Source organism: Vulpes lagopus, chromosome 2, assembly GCF_018345385.1.
Source record: "Vulpes lagopus strain Blue_001 chromosome 2, ASM1834538v1, whole genome shotgun sequence".
Lineage (NCBI taxonomy): Eukaryota > Metazoa > Chordata > Mammalia > Carnivora > Canidae > Vulpes > Vulpes lagopus.
In genome coordinates, this window is record NC_054825.1 from 175,926,652 (window position 1) to 175,940,734 (window position 14,083).

The 14,083-nt window shown below is 53.5% G+C and overlaps 1 protein-coding gene across 3 annotated transcripts in view; it reads left to right on the top strand.

Moving 5' to 3' along the window:
- The window catches only part of ANKRD27 (ankyrin repeat domain 27), a 52,450-nt gene that overhangs the window by 20,879 nt on the left and 17,488 nt on the right, over positions 1-14,083 (top strand). For all 3 annotated transcript variants that reach the window (XM_041744254.1, XM_041744256.1, XM_041744255.1), the window contains 11 exons: positions 45-98; positions 214-279; positions 367-443; positions 1,474-1,595; positions 2,956-3,034; positions 3,543-3,675; positions 8,502-8,594; positions 9,360-9,487; positions 10,318-10,400; positions 10,787-10,902; positions 12,088-12,180. In XM_041744254.1, the coding sequence (XP_041600188.1) occupies positions 45-98; positions 214-279; positions 367-443; positions 1,474-1,595; positions 2,956-3,034; positions 3,543-3,675; positions 8,502-8,594; positions 9,360-9,487; positions 10,318-10,400; positions 10,787-10,902; positions 12,088-12,180 (1,044 nt within the window). The remainder of the gene's footprint in view (positions 1-44; positions 99-213; positions 280-366; positions 444-1,473; positions 1,596-2,955; positions 3,035-3,542; positions 3,676-8,501; positions 8,595-9,359; positions 9,488-10,317; positions 10,401-10,786; positions 10,903-12,087; positions 12,181-14,083) is intronic.

The following is a 14,083-nucleotide window of genomic DNA, read 5'->3' on the forward strand; positions in this document are numbered from 1 at the left end:
ACATGCCAGTGCCAGCTCCTTAACGGTACCTTCTTGTCCTCCAGAAAATGCTTGCCAAGCAGGAGGCCCAGATGAATCTGCTGAAGCAGGCCGTGGAGGTAAGAGGTCAGGGCAGTGAGGGGAGAGAAGGCAGTGGTGCCAGGGTGGTGGGAGGAACCTCTCCCTGTCACCTCTGTGCACCTGGAACAGGGGATCTGTTCGTTGATTCCACAGATGTATGTCCAGCACGATATTTACGATCTGATCTTTAAGTACGTGGGGACCATGGAGGCGAGCGAGGTAGGTCCTAAATCACCATCAGCCTGGTTGGGAGCCTCATTCTAAGCTTTTCGAGAAACCTGAAGCTCTGTTAACATGTGTCACTAGGATGCTGCCTTTAACAAAATCACAAGAAGCCTTCAAGATCTTCAGCAGAAGGACATTGGTGTGAAACCCGAGTGCAGGTAAGAGTTTGTGCCGCAGCGGCTCGGCGTCCCCGGAGGCTGGGGCTGCTCCTTCTGGAAACAGGGCTCTCAGCGGCAGGGACTGCACACAGACTTAGTTCATACTGAAGACCGGTGCGGTGACTTGTGACCAGAGACCAAGGACTGAGGTTGGCAGACGACTGTTCTGTGGCTGTCACCCTCCTGCACCTGCTGCCAGCATGTCAGCTGGGTGGGAGCTCCGGGGGAGGGGGGCTTGCACAGCTGGTCCCTCGACAGGCACGCCGCTCCCTCGCCCAAGTGGGTCCCGCATGCAGACATCACTCCTCACCTGGAGTGATGGAGGCCTCCCGGAGAGGGACCTGCTTTTTTTTTTTTTTTTTTAATATATATTTTTAAAATTTATTTATTCAAGAGAGAGAGAGGCAGAGACACAGGCAGAGGGAGAAGCAGGCTCCATGCAGGGAGCCCAATGCGGGACTCAATCTCAGGACTCCAGGACCACGCCCTGGGCCAAAGGCAGGCACTAAACCACTGAGCCACCCAGGGATCCCCCAGGGACCTGCTTTTGAATTAACTTATGTTTCTTTAGGCTATAAAAATGTCTTAAGTGTTTATGTTTAAACTATTAATGCCTCTGAGCTCTCTTACTCGGGGGCTAAGGATTTTATTTTTCCCCTAATTTTTTGGTGCAGCTGCAATACCATTTTGCATCATAAATGGAACATTCAAAGGCGTTGAGTTTTGCCATTGATTTGGCTCAGGTTGCTTCTTGAGTTTTTTTTAGGGAGGTGGGGAGTGGGAGAAGCAGGCTCCCTGCTGAGCAGGGAGCCCCATGCAGGCTTAATCCCAGAACTCTGGGATCATGACCTGAGCCAAAGGCAGACGCCTAACTGACTGAGCCACCCGGGTGCCCCTGCTTTTGAGTTTCTGTTTTTGTTTCTTACAGTTTGTCGTAAGGAGTGTTAATCTGCGGTATGCTATTAGATCAGGGGAGGAGGGACCTCATACTGTGTGGTCTTAAGTTGTCACTTTCCAAATTATTTTACAGCTTCAACATACCTCGTGCAAAGAGAGAGCTGGCTCAGCTGAACAAATGCACCTCACCACAGCAGAAGTTGATTTGTTTGCGAAAGGTGGTGCAGCTCATCACACAGTCCCCCAGCCAGAGAGGTTTGTGTTCAGGGAAGGGCCCTGATGGTGGCGTAGATGCCTACGTCTGGATGCAAAAGTCTGTTAAGGAGCAGTTTGTGTTAAAGGATCACACAGATGGGGTGATGGGCCGCAGAGCATCCCAGTGTGAGCGCCCCGGAGTCGGCTCTGATGCATGGGTGCCTAGTAGTAGTGAGGGGGTAGGCCAGGCACCGTAAGGGTAAGGGAACAGTGGCCTTAGAAGTGAACCGGGCCTCCCTTACCTGCATGGGCACCACACAGCCGATCTATAAACCCAAACCCAGGCGGCATAGGTTCTTTGAAAACCTGACTTTTCAGTAGCTTCAGGTTCACACAGTGACACTGTCTGCTCAGGTCTGAACTTGCCAAGATACAACAGTGTGTGTGATTGACTTTAAAGCTCCCGGTGTGTGTTTTGTTGAAGCTGTCATGGTGCCAGGGTGTGGGTGGGTGGCCCCATCATTTGTTTAGCCCAGCGCCAAGTTGCCCACAGCTTCCGCAGCCGTGTTCCAGGCTGAAGATGGTTGGTTGATAAAATTCTTTTGGCTAAAATTATAAAAACCTTTAATCTTAAAAAATGATGCAAGCTGGTGATGGTATGCGGGTTCCACTGGTCGTTAGACCCTTCTTCCTAACCTTGTGTGTGTTTAAAACTTTCCATTGTAAGAAGTAAAGCAAAAATAAGCTAAGCAAAAAGTCAAGGGGAGTCAGACCTGTGTGCGCAGATGGGGGTGATGGTCACAGTGTGTTAAGTGGAACGAGAGGGAGTGTATACGTACACCTCTAGCGGCATTCCAGGAAAAGGGGGTGGCTACGTATCCATGTGCCCGGTGGTGAGTTCCTGGACTTCTCTGGAAGGTTAGGTGGGAAGCAACAGCAGTAGCTCCTGGGGGACGATTGGACAGTGGGGATGGGAGAGAAGTCCCGGTTTGTTCTTTTGTGCTACTTGAATTATTAGACATGTGAATAGATCCCTTAAAACATCAAGGTGAAAAAAATGAGAACGAGCTAGATGTGAGCATCAGATTCTTGCAGTGTATAAAACGGAAATGATCTCAGGAGGAAGGAGGCTTTTCGCGGTGACTCTGGCAGATCTTTGCCTCGTGTCCACCATTACTGCCTTGAACGGTCCTGGAAGGTGGCGAGGGGTAGTCCGCTTGGGATTTCCTTCTCTTGCGCATGTTTTGAGAATGGTAGGCATTCGTTTTCCCCACAAATGTTCAGGATACTGTAAAGGAAGTTGTGCAGGGGAACTCCTCCCGGATGCGTCGTCTTACTGGATTGTGGTTGGATGGTGGTGGGGAGCTGATACACCTGTTGGTCTCACGATGACTTCGAACATGTGTTTCCCCCCCTACAGTTAACTTGGAGACCATGTGTGCTGATGATCTGCTGTCGGTCCTGTTGTATTTGCTTGTGAAAACAGATATCCCTAATTGGTAATATCTTCTGTTAAAATACTTTTTCAAACTGGCAGCATTGTACCGGGGTGGTTTCGGTATAACTCCAGGAAATCGAGCGCCCCTTAGGAGTTCATTGCAGTGTCGGCCGTGCCTTCGTCCTGCAGAGGATGGCGGTCATTCCATCTACAGATGGGGAAACTGAGGCCCAGAGAGCTTATGTCTCTTGTTCTGGAACATGCAGCTAGTCAATGACTGAGCGGGAAGCTGACTCCTGTTCTGTTTGACTCCAAAGCCCATCCTCTCCTGACAGGAACCTCTGGTTCACTTTACAATAATCAGCTTTTTAAAAACTAGTATACTCCAGGAGAGGACCCGGTAGTTTTACTTACTTTCCTAATTGCACATGCTCTAGAGGTTAAGGGGGTAGCAGTCACAGCTCCCTGGGGCTAAGCAACGCCTGTCACTCACGCCCTGTGGTGCTGTTTCTGGAGAAGTGTTGTTAATTGGCTACACAACAGTGAAACTTTTTTCTTCCTTTTGTTAGGATGGCAAATTTGAGTTATATCAAGAACTTCAGATTTAGCAGCTCAGCAAAAGATGAATTGGGATATTGCCTGACCTCGATTGAGGCTGCGATTGAATATATTCGGCAAGGAAGCCTCTCCGTGAAGCCGCCCGTAAGATCCCTCCTGCCCTGGCCTTTCTTTGTGGGCGTCAGGGCATGTTTGGTAGAGTTCTGAGGTTGGTGGGAGGGGAGAGGGTCTTTTTTTTTTTAAGATAAGAGAATGAGCACGAGTGGGGCAGGGGGTGGGTGGTCATGGACAGAGGGAGACCGAGAAGGAGAGGCAGGCTCCCCGCTGAGTAGAGAGCCCGATGCTGGACTTGATTCCAGGACTCTGGGATCATGACCTGAGCTGAAGGCAGATGCTTAACCGACTGAGCCACTCGGGTGCCCCAGGGGAGGGGGATTCTTAGATGGTCTCCCAGGAATGGGGCCTCTGGCCTCTGCCACCTAAGGGCTGGGCGGCTTCGCAGACACCCAGCAGACTGAAACGCTGAGCACCCAGTTGGTTGTGAAAGTTGGCAGGACATGACCGGGAGTCGCACACTTAAAATCCTGCTTCTTCAGTCCTCGCCATTCTTAAAAGTACACAAGCAGAAGGGGCGAGCTAGAAACCCTCAGCGTGGATGTCTAGGCAAGAGATGAGATCATTAATGTGTGCAGTTTTGGGACTCACTGGCCTTATTGCGATTTTCTTGGCGAGCTCTGCTGAGGGGAGGTGATTGTATTTCTATGTGAAGCGTCAGAATCTTAAACCAAGACTGCATGGCTGGCCGATTTCACCAGGCGGCAAAATGTGACGGTACGCACGGAAATCACAAAGCTGAGATTGATAAGATGAAGAGATTGCTATATTGACAAGCCTGAGGATTGAACATTCCCTTGATCTTAATTTTTGCTGATGTTAGAATCTCCGAAAGTAACCATAAGTTAAAGTATCTGGACAAAACCACAGGCCTGTCCAGACAGGTGCGCTTGGGTGAAAGCAGTTCCCCTGAATTCAGTCATGGTGACAGTGTTATGTGCTTTCCTGTCTTTTTCCCACCTGGGTCTACGTCACATAATTTAAATTATGTTGTGTATAGCATTTTATATTATTTTCCCCCAAAAGAATAGGGAGTTGTTTTTTTTCTTCTTCTGATTAGGAGACTAGCGTTTGCAATATACTGTTGACCTTTGAACAACATGGGGGCTGACCCTGCACGTCGTTGAAAAATCTGCATGTAACTTATGACTCCCCCAAAACTTAACTACTAGAAGCCTCCTGGTGACCAGAAGCCTTACTGATAATATTAACAGTTGATTAGCACCTATTTCGTAGGTTATATGTATCATATACCGTATTCTTACAATAAAGTCAGCTGGAGAAAAAACATTAAGAAAATCAGAAGAGAACACATGTTTAGACACGTTTATACTGTGTCTGTCGCCGTGTACGTGGACCCGTGCAGGTCACACCTGTGTCATTCAAGGGCCAGCTGCATCCTGTTGCGGTGAAGACAGCAAATACCTCTCATGAACTCACTAGCTGGGGATGACTTGTTAAGTGTCTTGGTAGGTCTTTTTTCTGTGCCTATACAAGTGGGTTTTTTTTTTTTTTTTTAATAAAGAAGTTTTATTTATTTTAGAGAGACAAGAGAGTGTGCATGCATGAACGGGGGCAGGAGCAGAGGGAGAGGGAGAGGGAAAGAATCTCAAGCAGACCCCATGCTGAGCACGGAGCCTGATGCCGGGCTGGACTCTGGGCTCGATCCCATGACCCCAAGATCATACCTGAGCCGAAACCAAGAGTTGGGTGCCCCACCCACTGAGCCACCCAGGCACCACTGTACAATTGTGTGTGTGTGGTTTTTTTTTTTTTTTTAAAGATTGTATTCATTTGTGTTCACAAGAGAGAGGCAGAGACACAGGCAGAGGGAGAAGCAGACTCCCCTGCAGGGAGCCCAATGTGGGACTCGATCCTGGGACCCCAGGATCACGCCCTGGGCTGAAGGCAGACGCTCAACTGCTGAGGTTGCCCCTATAATTGTATTTTTTTTAAATTTGAGATTATGCTCCTCTTGTTGGCATGTAGGCTGATGGTCAGAATCGCCTGATGCCTCCTGATGGGGCTGGGGGTGTCCCTTGTCACCTGGAGGGAGGCTCTTCAGCCTCCTTGCTGCCTCAATAACTGCACGGCGGCCACCCCACTTGCTTACTTACTGTGGCATGTGGGCAGGAAGGCCAACATCTGAAGCCTTTGACCGGAGTGTGAGGAGGTGGCCGACCGCACAGCACCAGTCGGCTTCTGACACCCACCTGGATTTCAGATGACATCCCAAGGGGGGTTGGAGGAGTTGTTTTGTTTTTTTTTCCTTTTGACTTATTTATTTCTAAAGATTTTATTTTTTTAAGATTTATTTATTTATGCATGAGAGACAGAGAGAGAGAGAGACAGAGAGGCAGAGACACAGGCAGAGGGAGAAGCAGGCTCCATGCAGGGAGCCCGACGTGGGACTCGGTCCCAGGACCCTGGGGTCACGCCCTGGGCTGAAGGCAGTGCTAAACCGCTGAGCCACCCGGGCTGCCCTAAAGATTTTTATTTATTTATTTATTTGTTTGTTTATGACACAGAGAGAGAGAGGGGCAGAGACACAGGCAGAGGGAGAAGCAGGCTCTATGCAGGGAGCCTGACGTGGGTCTCGATCTCGGGACCTCAGGATCATGTCCTGGGCCAAAGGCAGGCACTAAACCGCTGAGCCATCCAGGGATCCCCAAGATTTTATTTTTAAGTAGCCTCTACACCCACTGTGGGGCTTGAACTCACAGCCCCGAGATCAGGAGTCACGTGCTCCACCCACAGAGCAGCCAGGTGCCCCTGGAGCCTCGAGGGGTGGCCCCCCTGTGTGCTGGCTTGAGCCTGGCCTGTGGTTGTAGTGTGCACAGCCCGTGGGCAGGTTGGGGACCCAGCCCCGTGCACCCTTCGTGTCTGAGCTGTCTGCCCCTGGCCTTGGTCCTGCCTTCTGGATGCGGGTGGTGGGTCCCGGCAGATGTTGGGAGGAGCTGTGCCTCCTCCCTCCAGCTGGCCGTGCAGCCCACCCCTGGGTCTCGAGTGGGTCAGGCCTGACGGAACAGGTGTGGCGGCCTCCTTGTCTCTTGTGATTCCAGCACTGAGATGTCACCTTGGCACTGCATCAGCCTTAGCTGCCGACTGGCTTCTGTCAGCGCAGTTGTGTCTAGGACTGTGAGGCACTGCTATGTGTCGGTGCCCTTTCCTGGGGAAGGAGCTCAAATGTGTATCTGCATGGCAGGTGAGGTTTCTGGAAAGTGTTAGGACTAAATATTAGTAAGTCAAATTTTGTTTTCCTGTTGCCTCTTTATATACTGTGATAGAGTTTCACAGAAATTTTCCTCCGTGAAATAATTGTACCTAAGGTGACCTTATATATGTTCTTTAAGCATAAAGACTTAAAAGTCTCATAAATAAGGGCCCTTGGGTGGCTCAGTGGTTTAGCACCTGCCTTCAGCTCAGAGCATGATCCTGGGGTCCCGGGATCAAGTCCCGCGTCGGGCTTCCTGCAGGGAGCCTGCTTCTCCCTCTGCCTGGGTCTCTGCCTCTTTCTGTGTGTCTCTCATGAATAAATAAATAAAATCTTAAAAAAGAAAGTCTCGTAGGTAAAGACCAGCTTTTTGAAAATGAGCATTTTTGGGATGACTCTAGTTTAACCTTTGTGGACCAAAAACCGGGAGAATCCTGAAAGAATCGGTCCCTTCTCTGTTCCAGCTTTGCAGGCTTCTGGTCTTTCTCACTTTACTGGGTTTCTCATAAACCCCCAAATGGATCCGAGCTGATATGCTGTCTCTTGTGGTAGGTCGCTTCTCCTTGAGGATTCAGGCCCCGAGGATCTGCCTCTGGTCATCACTGCCCTTCGTCTAGTTACCCGGAGTGGAGGAAGGGACCCCCAATTTACCTGAGCAATGACGTCTTTGATGTTTCTCTGACCCTCAGCTGCTTGGCTAGAAATCACTGAATAGAACAAGTTGTTAGAGCAGCTGGGAGCAAAGCGGCTCTCACGCTAAGGGGTTGGCACGGGTCCGTGAGCCTAACCCTCTGAGGGCAGCTGTGTGAGGGACGGGCCTGAGAGAGGACCCCAGGAACGGGCCATCCCCTCGGTGCCACCGGGCTCTGAGGCAGAGCCTGAAGGCCCGTAGACAGCCTCATCCCGTACTGTTGTCAGGGCTTGGTGGGTTCTGGCAGCAGCTGCCGGGGGAGATGCTTCACATCCCACCGAGACTTTTTTGAGGACATTAATTTGTCCTTGGTCAAGCTGCAGGTGCTCCAGTGAGCACCGAAACGTCTCCCTAGGCAATATTTCATAAAGGAAGGATGTGGTTTTAGATTTTTGTATCTAAGTAGACATTACCTGTGATGCAAAGACCTCAGTCTATTATTTGAGGTGGACCCCGGCGTATTGTGGGATTTGGGAACAGTGGCCGTGCTCGTCTATTTTGGTAGATATGTTCAGAAAGCAAAACTCGTCTCTCCTGCTGGTTGACACTGGGAAATCTAGAACCGCCTGTTGGATGGTTTTCCTCTCTGTGCCCAGAGAAAGTGGCAGGGCAACGGGCTGTGCGGGCGTTAGGACAGCAGCTTGAGGCCAGGAGGCGGCCACAAAAAATCCAGGCTTCCCTCCGGAGGAGGGTGGTGCGTGCGTGCTACATTCCACACGTGTGTGCACATAGGCGTGTGCCCGCACACCCCCGGGCCCCGGGCCCCCTGGCAGCCACTGCTGCCCTTCTCCCAGCCCGATGAGGATCTGCTCTCCGGCTCAGGGAGGGAGGCGCCGCCGATCCCGTTCTGTGCACAAGAAGCGAGGCCTGGTCCCGGGTTCCCCACTGGAAGGATCTGCTCTACCATCTTGTGCCACGTTGATGAAACAGGTGATTGGGTGTTTCCTGCAGGAGTCGGAGGGGTTTGGTGACAGACTGTTCCTGAAGCAGAGAATGAGCTTACTGTCCCAGATGACTTCAACTCCCATTGATTGTCTGTTTAAGGTAAGACACCAGGAAGTCCTTGGGGGTGCAGGTCAGGGGGGAGGGGGTCACCCAGCCTTCCGCATCTCCGGAGTCTCTACTGAATCCATCAGGGCAGTGTGCTCGGTTAAACACTGACGAAGTTCATTTCGTGCTCACAGCGGGTGGTAGGGATGCTGTGCATCGATGCTGCTCCTCTCCCCCGGGTGTGCCTCCCGTGGCAGGGGGTTCATGGAGCACCCAGGGAGCCTCCCAGGGGCAGTGTGCTCCCCAGGACATCTCATTGCCCGAGGGGAGCACACCCAGGAATCACGGGGGTGAGCCCGGCACTGCAGCTTGTTCGCTGACGGATCTCTTGCTAAGGCAGCCGTTCCCTTTCCCTGCAAACCAGGGCTCTGTTCGGGTGCAGGGAGCAGGAGCGAGGTGTGGTCTAGGGAGGAGTGTGCATCCCACTGGGTTCAGGATGCACGGTCCTCCCCCACCTTTGCGTTGAGAATTTTGTCACGCTGTTGTTTTAAGCTACGGAAGGTCTATAACATTTCCAAAAATAAGGACAGTACAGATGCACCCCCGGGGCCATCTGCGTGGCCATCTCCGTCCGAGTCCGTCTCCACTCCCACCCACTTTCCCTGTCCGCCCAGACTATTTTGAAACACATCCCAGAGAGCAAGTCATGTCATCCATCCGTACATAGAAACGGGTTTCTGTAAGGACACTCCAGAAGCTCACGCCGTCAGAAGAGAGTGATTCCTTAACGTCGCTAGTATTTTTGATGCCACTTTGTAGCACATCGCGTCAGGTAACCAGAAAGAAGTGGAAAGACTCCTGAGCCAAGATGACCAGGATAAAGATGCCGTCCAAAGGATGTGTCACCCTCTGTGCTTCTGTGACGACTGTGAGAAACTTGTCTCTGGGTAAGAGCGTCCCCGTGCAGACTCCGTGTGCCGGGAGGCAGGAGGTGCGGGCCTGGGCAGAGCTTCTCCCCTTGTTTGTTGTGAGATTTTTTTTTTTTTAAAGATTTTATTTATTTACTCATGAGAGACACAGAGAAGCAGAGACACAGGCAGAGGGAGAAGCAGGCTCCTCGCAGGGAGCCCCACGCGGGACTCGATCGCCCTGGGCCGAAGGCGGCGCTAAACTGCTGAGCCACCCAGGGGTCCCGTGTTGTGCGATTTTGCATGCCGACCTGACCCTCGCTGCACCTAGTGGCACGCCGCTGGGCTGCATGCCAGAGTAGGCGGCTACAGGGCCTGCCATCCCCGGAAAGTAGATTTTAGGGGGAGGAATGTCAGCCTCTCCCAGTAACCTTTGGGGTTTCCTAACGCTTGTCGGGCTGTTTCCCTGGGTATCAAAGCCTAGAGGGGTGGGTGGGGGAGGGACGTAGGAACCAGCGCCTCGCGTGCAGGAGACCCTGCAGGGGCTGGGTGATCTCTGGACCCGCCATCTGTCTGCTAGCCCCAGGACTCTGGCATGTGCGGCCTGGCAGGGAGAGGCTTATCCCTGCCGTTCCTAGGGTGTGTTTCTGGGGGTCGGGGGAGGTTCCGTATCTTCTATTTCTCCTCTTTTTTTAAAGAAAGCGAGAAAGCGCAGTAAGGGCGGGGAGGGTCAGAGGGAGAATCTGAAGCAGGCTCCATGCCCAGCGCTGAGCCCTACGCAGGGCTCGATCTCATGACCTGAGCCAAAATCCAGAGTTGGGCGCCGAACCACCTGAACCACCCAGGCACCCCTCTTCTCCCTCTTTTAGGAGGCTGAACGATCCCTCCATTGTCACTCCATTTTCCAGAGATGACCGGGGTCACACACCGCTCCATGTGGCCGCCCTCTGTGGTATGTGGGCTTGGGGTGCCCTGTGGTTGGGCTCCTAACGGGGGGCCCAGCAGAGGCCTGACTGACTGGGGCGGCGGAGTTGGGGCGGAAGGGCCCATGTCATGGGCCACCCCCAGGGGCTTTGCTGTTCCCATCAGTGAACTGGTGAACCATGGAATCTTCCATGGACACTTAAGACTCTTGCGCTGCCTTCTGTGGCTGAGAGCGGGACCAGAGCCGAGCCCCCTCTGGGGCCGCCCAGAGTGGCCTCTGTACCTCTCAGGCAGAAAAACCCCTTGGGGCATGCGTCCTGCCAGGGGAATAAGGGCAAAATAACAGGACGTGCTGAGTAGGGCTTGGGGAGCCCCTGCGCTTCCTGCTGCGTGGTGAGCCCCTCTGTTCTGCAGGGCAGGCATCCCTCATTGACTTCCTGGTTTCCAGAGGCGCGGGGGTAAACGCCACGGACTACCACGGGTCGGCCCCCCTTCACCTCGCCTGCCAGAAGGGCTATCAGAGCGTCACGGTGAGCCCGGCTCCGCTGCAGCGTGTCTGAGCCCCTGGCACCTTCCTGGGCCCCCTGGACCCAGACCATTCACTGGCACTTCCGGGACGGAGGGTGGGGCTGCAGGCCTCCTTCTGCAATGGGGGGGGCGGCGTTCTGGGGGAAGGAGGAGAGTGAGGATGGGATTGTAAGGGGAGCGCAGGTGCGTAGGGTTGCAGGGAGGATGCACGAGCTCCTCCCGCTGATCCCTCCCCTGTGCCCTCCCACTGCGAGCCCTCTCCCCAGCTATACTCTGCGCCCTCCCCCTGTGCCCTCCCCCTGTGCCCTCCCCCCAAACCCTCCCCTTGTGCCCTCCCCACCAAACCCTCCCCCTGTGCCCTCCCCACCAAACCCTCCCCCTGTGCCCTCCCCCAAACCCTCCCCCAGCCCTCCCCCAGCCATCCCCTGTGCCCTCCCCCAGCCATCCCCCGTGCCCTCCCCCTGTGCCCTCCCCCAGCCATCCCCCGTGCCCTCCCCCTGTGCCCTCCCCCAGCCATCCCCCGTGCCCTCCCCCAGCCATCCCCCGTGCCCTCCCCCTGTGCCCTCCCCCAGCCATCCCCCGTGCCCTCCCCCTGTGCCCTCCCCCAGCCATCCCCCGTGCCCTCCCCCTGTGCCCTCCCCCAGCCATCCCCCGTGCCCTCCCCCTGTGCCCTCCCCCAAACCCTCCTCCTGTGCCCTCCCCCAGTCATCCCCCGTGCCCTCCCCCTGTGCCCTCCCCACAAGCCCTCCCCCAGCTATCCTCTACACCCTCCACCTGCACCCTCCCCCTGTGCCCTCCCCCTGTGCCCTCTCCTAGACATCCCCCCTGAGGCCTCCCCCTGTGTCCTCCCCCTATGCCCTCCCCCAGCCATCCCCCCAAGCCCTCCCCCTGTGCCCTCCCCACTGAACCCTCCCCCCAAGCCCTTCTCAGCCCTCCCCCCAAGCCCTCCTCTCCTCCTGCACCCTCCTCCCCTGAGCCCTGCTCCGCACCCTCCCCCACACCCTCCCCCCTGCACCCTCCCACTGCACCATCCCCCCCAGCCATCCTCCCTGTGCCCTTTTGAGCCTTCCACCCTGGAACCCTCCCCGCTGAGCCCTCTTCTGCGCTCTCCCCCTGTGCCCTCCCCCCCTCCCCCCTGCACCCTCCCGGGGGTGCACATCCGCTCACCTGTCCCCTCCTCACCACAGCTGCTGCTGCTGCACTACAAAGCCAGCCCCGAGGTGCAAGACAACAACGGCAACACACCTCTCCACCTGGCCTGCGCCTACGGGCACGAAGACGTAAGTGGTGCTTCCCATCCCCATCCCTGTCCCTGTCCCTGTCCCCATTCCCAGGGTGCCTCATCTTCCTCTTTCTCAGTCGTGGAGACACAGGCCTTTCTGATTGCCCTCCCAGTGTGCTTTCTTTTCATGGTGACTGGAACATTTGGTGCGTCGTTTCTTTTTAATTAAAAAAATCTTAAATTTATTGCAGATGCTCTCCTGAAATAACAGATACCTAAACTCTGATTGCCCGTTAGCATATCCTGAAATTAAAGTCATTTTCGTTCATCCCTGCTGCCATCTGGTTCTTACCTTTGTTCATACTCAGTTTTTAGATTTTACGTTTTTGTAGCAACAGCGACAATTGTACCATTTCCGTTTCTACCTCACGTTGAACTGCGTGTCTGTGTTACTTTGTCGTAAGGGCTCTCTCTGCATCTTCTCTGTGTGATTGATGTGGAAAGATGAGATCGTACCCTACCCACCTTTTTTTTTTTTAAGCGGAATACTTATTTTGAAACAATTGTAGGTTCACCTGCAGTTGTAAGGCTTAACAGAAAGAGACCCCTTGTACCCTTTATTCAGTTTTCCCCACTGGTACCTTCTTATAAACGTGTGGCATATTATTACTCTACTCATCTTCCTGCAACTTACCTTCTTAACACCACATCCTGGACACCCTGGAGGCCAGGGAGTGTAGCCCCCGCCCGAACTGTAGTCACCACACAGTGATCTGTTGTGTGTTGTGTCCCTAAGACCACCCCTTGGCTCAGTGCTTTGCTGGGACGACTGATAGGACTCAGCGTATGGTCACCCGGCTATGACCGATTGTAGCCGAAGGACACAAAGCACAGACACCAAGTTGAGGAAAGGTGCACGGATGGAGTCTGGAGGAAACCAGGTGCGAGCTTCAAAGCGTCCCCTCCCCAGGGAGCGTACATCCTTAGTTCATCCAGCAGGGAGTTATGACAACAGATCCGGAGGCTTGTCCACCAGGAGAGCTCTGGAGGGACTCAGGGCCCAAGATGTTTGTGGGAAGCTCGTCCCCTAAATACCCTGTGCCTGGCACATACCCAAATTCCAGAGTCCTAGAAGGAAAGCAGGTGTTCCGCAGAAACCACATCGTCCCACAGTTGATTGATCGATTGATTTAATGTTGAACCATTCTTGAAATTTAAATTCAATTAATCATTAGTTTCAGATGAAGAGGTCGGTGGTTCCTCAGTTGCACATAACACCCAGGGCTCATTACACCACGTGCCTCCTTAACGCTCATCACCCAGTTAGCCCCCCACCCCCTCCCGTCCAGCGACCCTCCGTTTGTTCCCTAGAGTTAAGAGTCTTATGGTTTGTCTCCCTTTCTGATTTCGTCTTGTTTTACTTTTTCCTCTTCCCCTGTGCTCCTCTGTTTTGTTTCTTAAATTCCGCATGTGAGTGAGATCACATGGTGATTCTTTCTCTGATTGACTTGTTTCACTTAGCATAACACCCTCCAGTTCCATCCACATTGTTGCAAATGGCAAGATTTCTTTTTTTTTGATGGCTGAGTAATACTCCATGGTATATTTATACCACATCTTCGTTATCCCTTCACGTGCCGATGGACATCTGGGCTCTTTGCACAGTTTGGCTGTTGTGGACGTGGCTGCTGTGAACACTGGGGTGCAGGTGCCCCTTCGGATCTCTGTAGTTGTCTCTTTGGGGCAGATACCTAGTACTGCAATTGCTGGGTTGTAGGGTGGCTCTGGTTTCAACTTGGTGAGGAGCCTCCATAGTGTTTTCCCGTGTGGCTGCGCCAGCGTGCATACCCACCAGCAGTGTAAGATGTAGACACCGTGTCCTCAAATCCGAGCTCCTGAGGAACATTTCAAGTCGGGGGCCAAGCTTGCAGTGGACCTTTCAGGGGACAACGGTTTCCCGC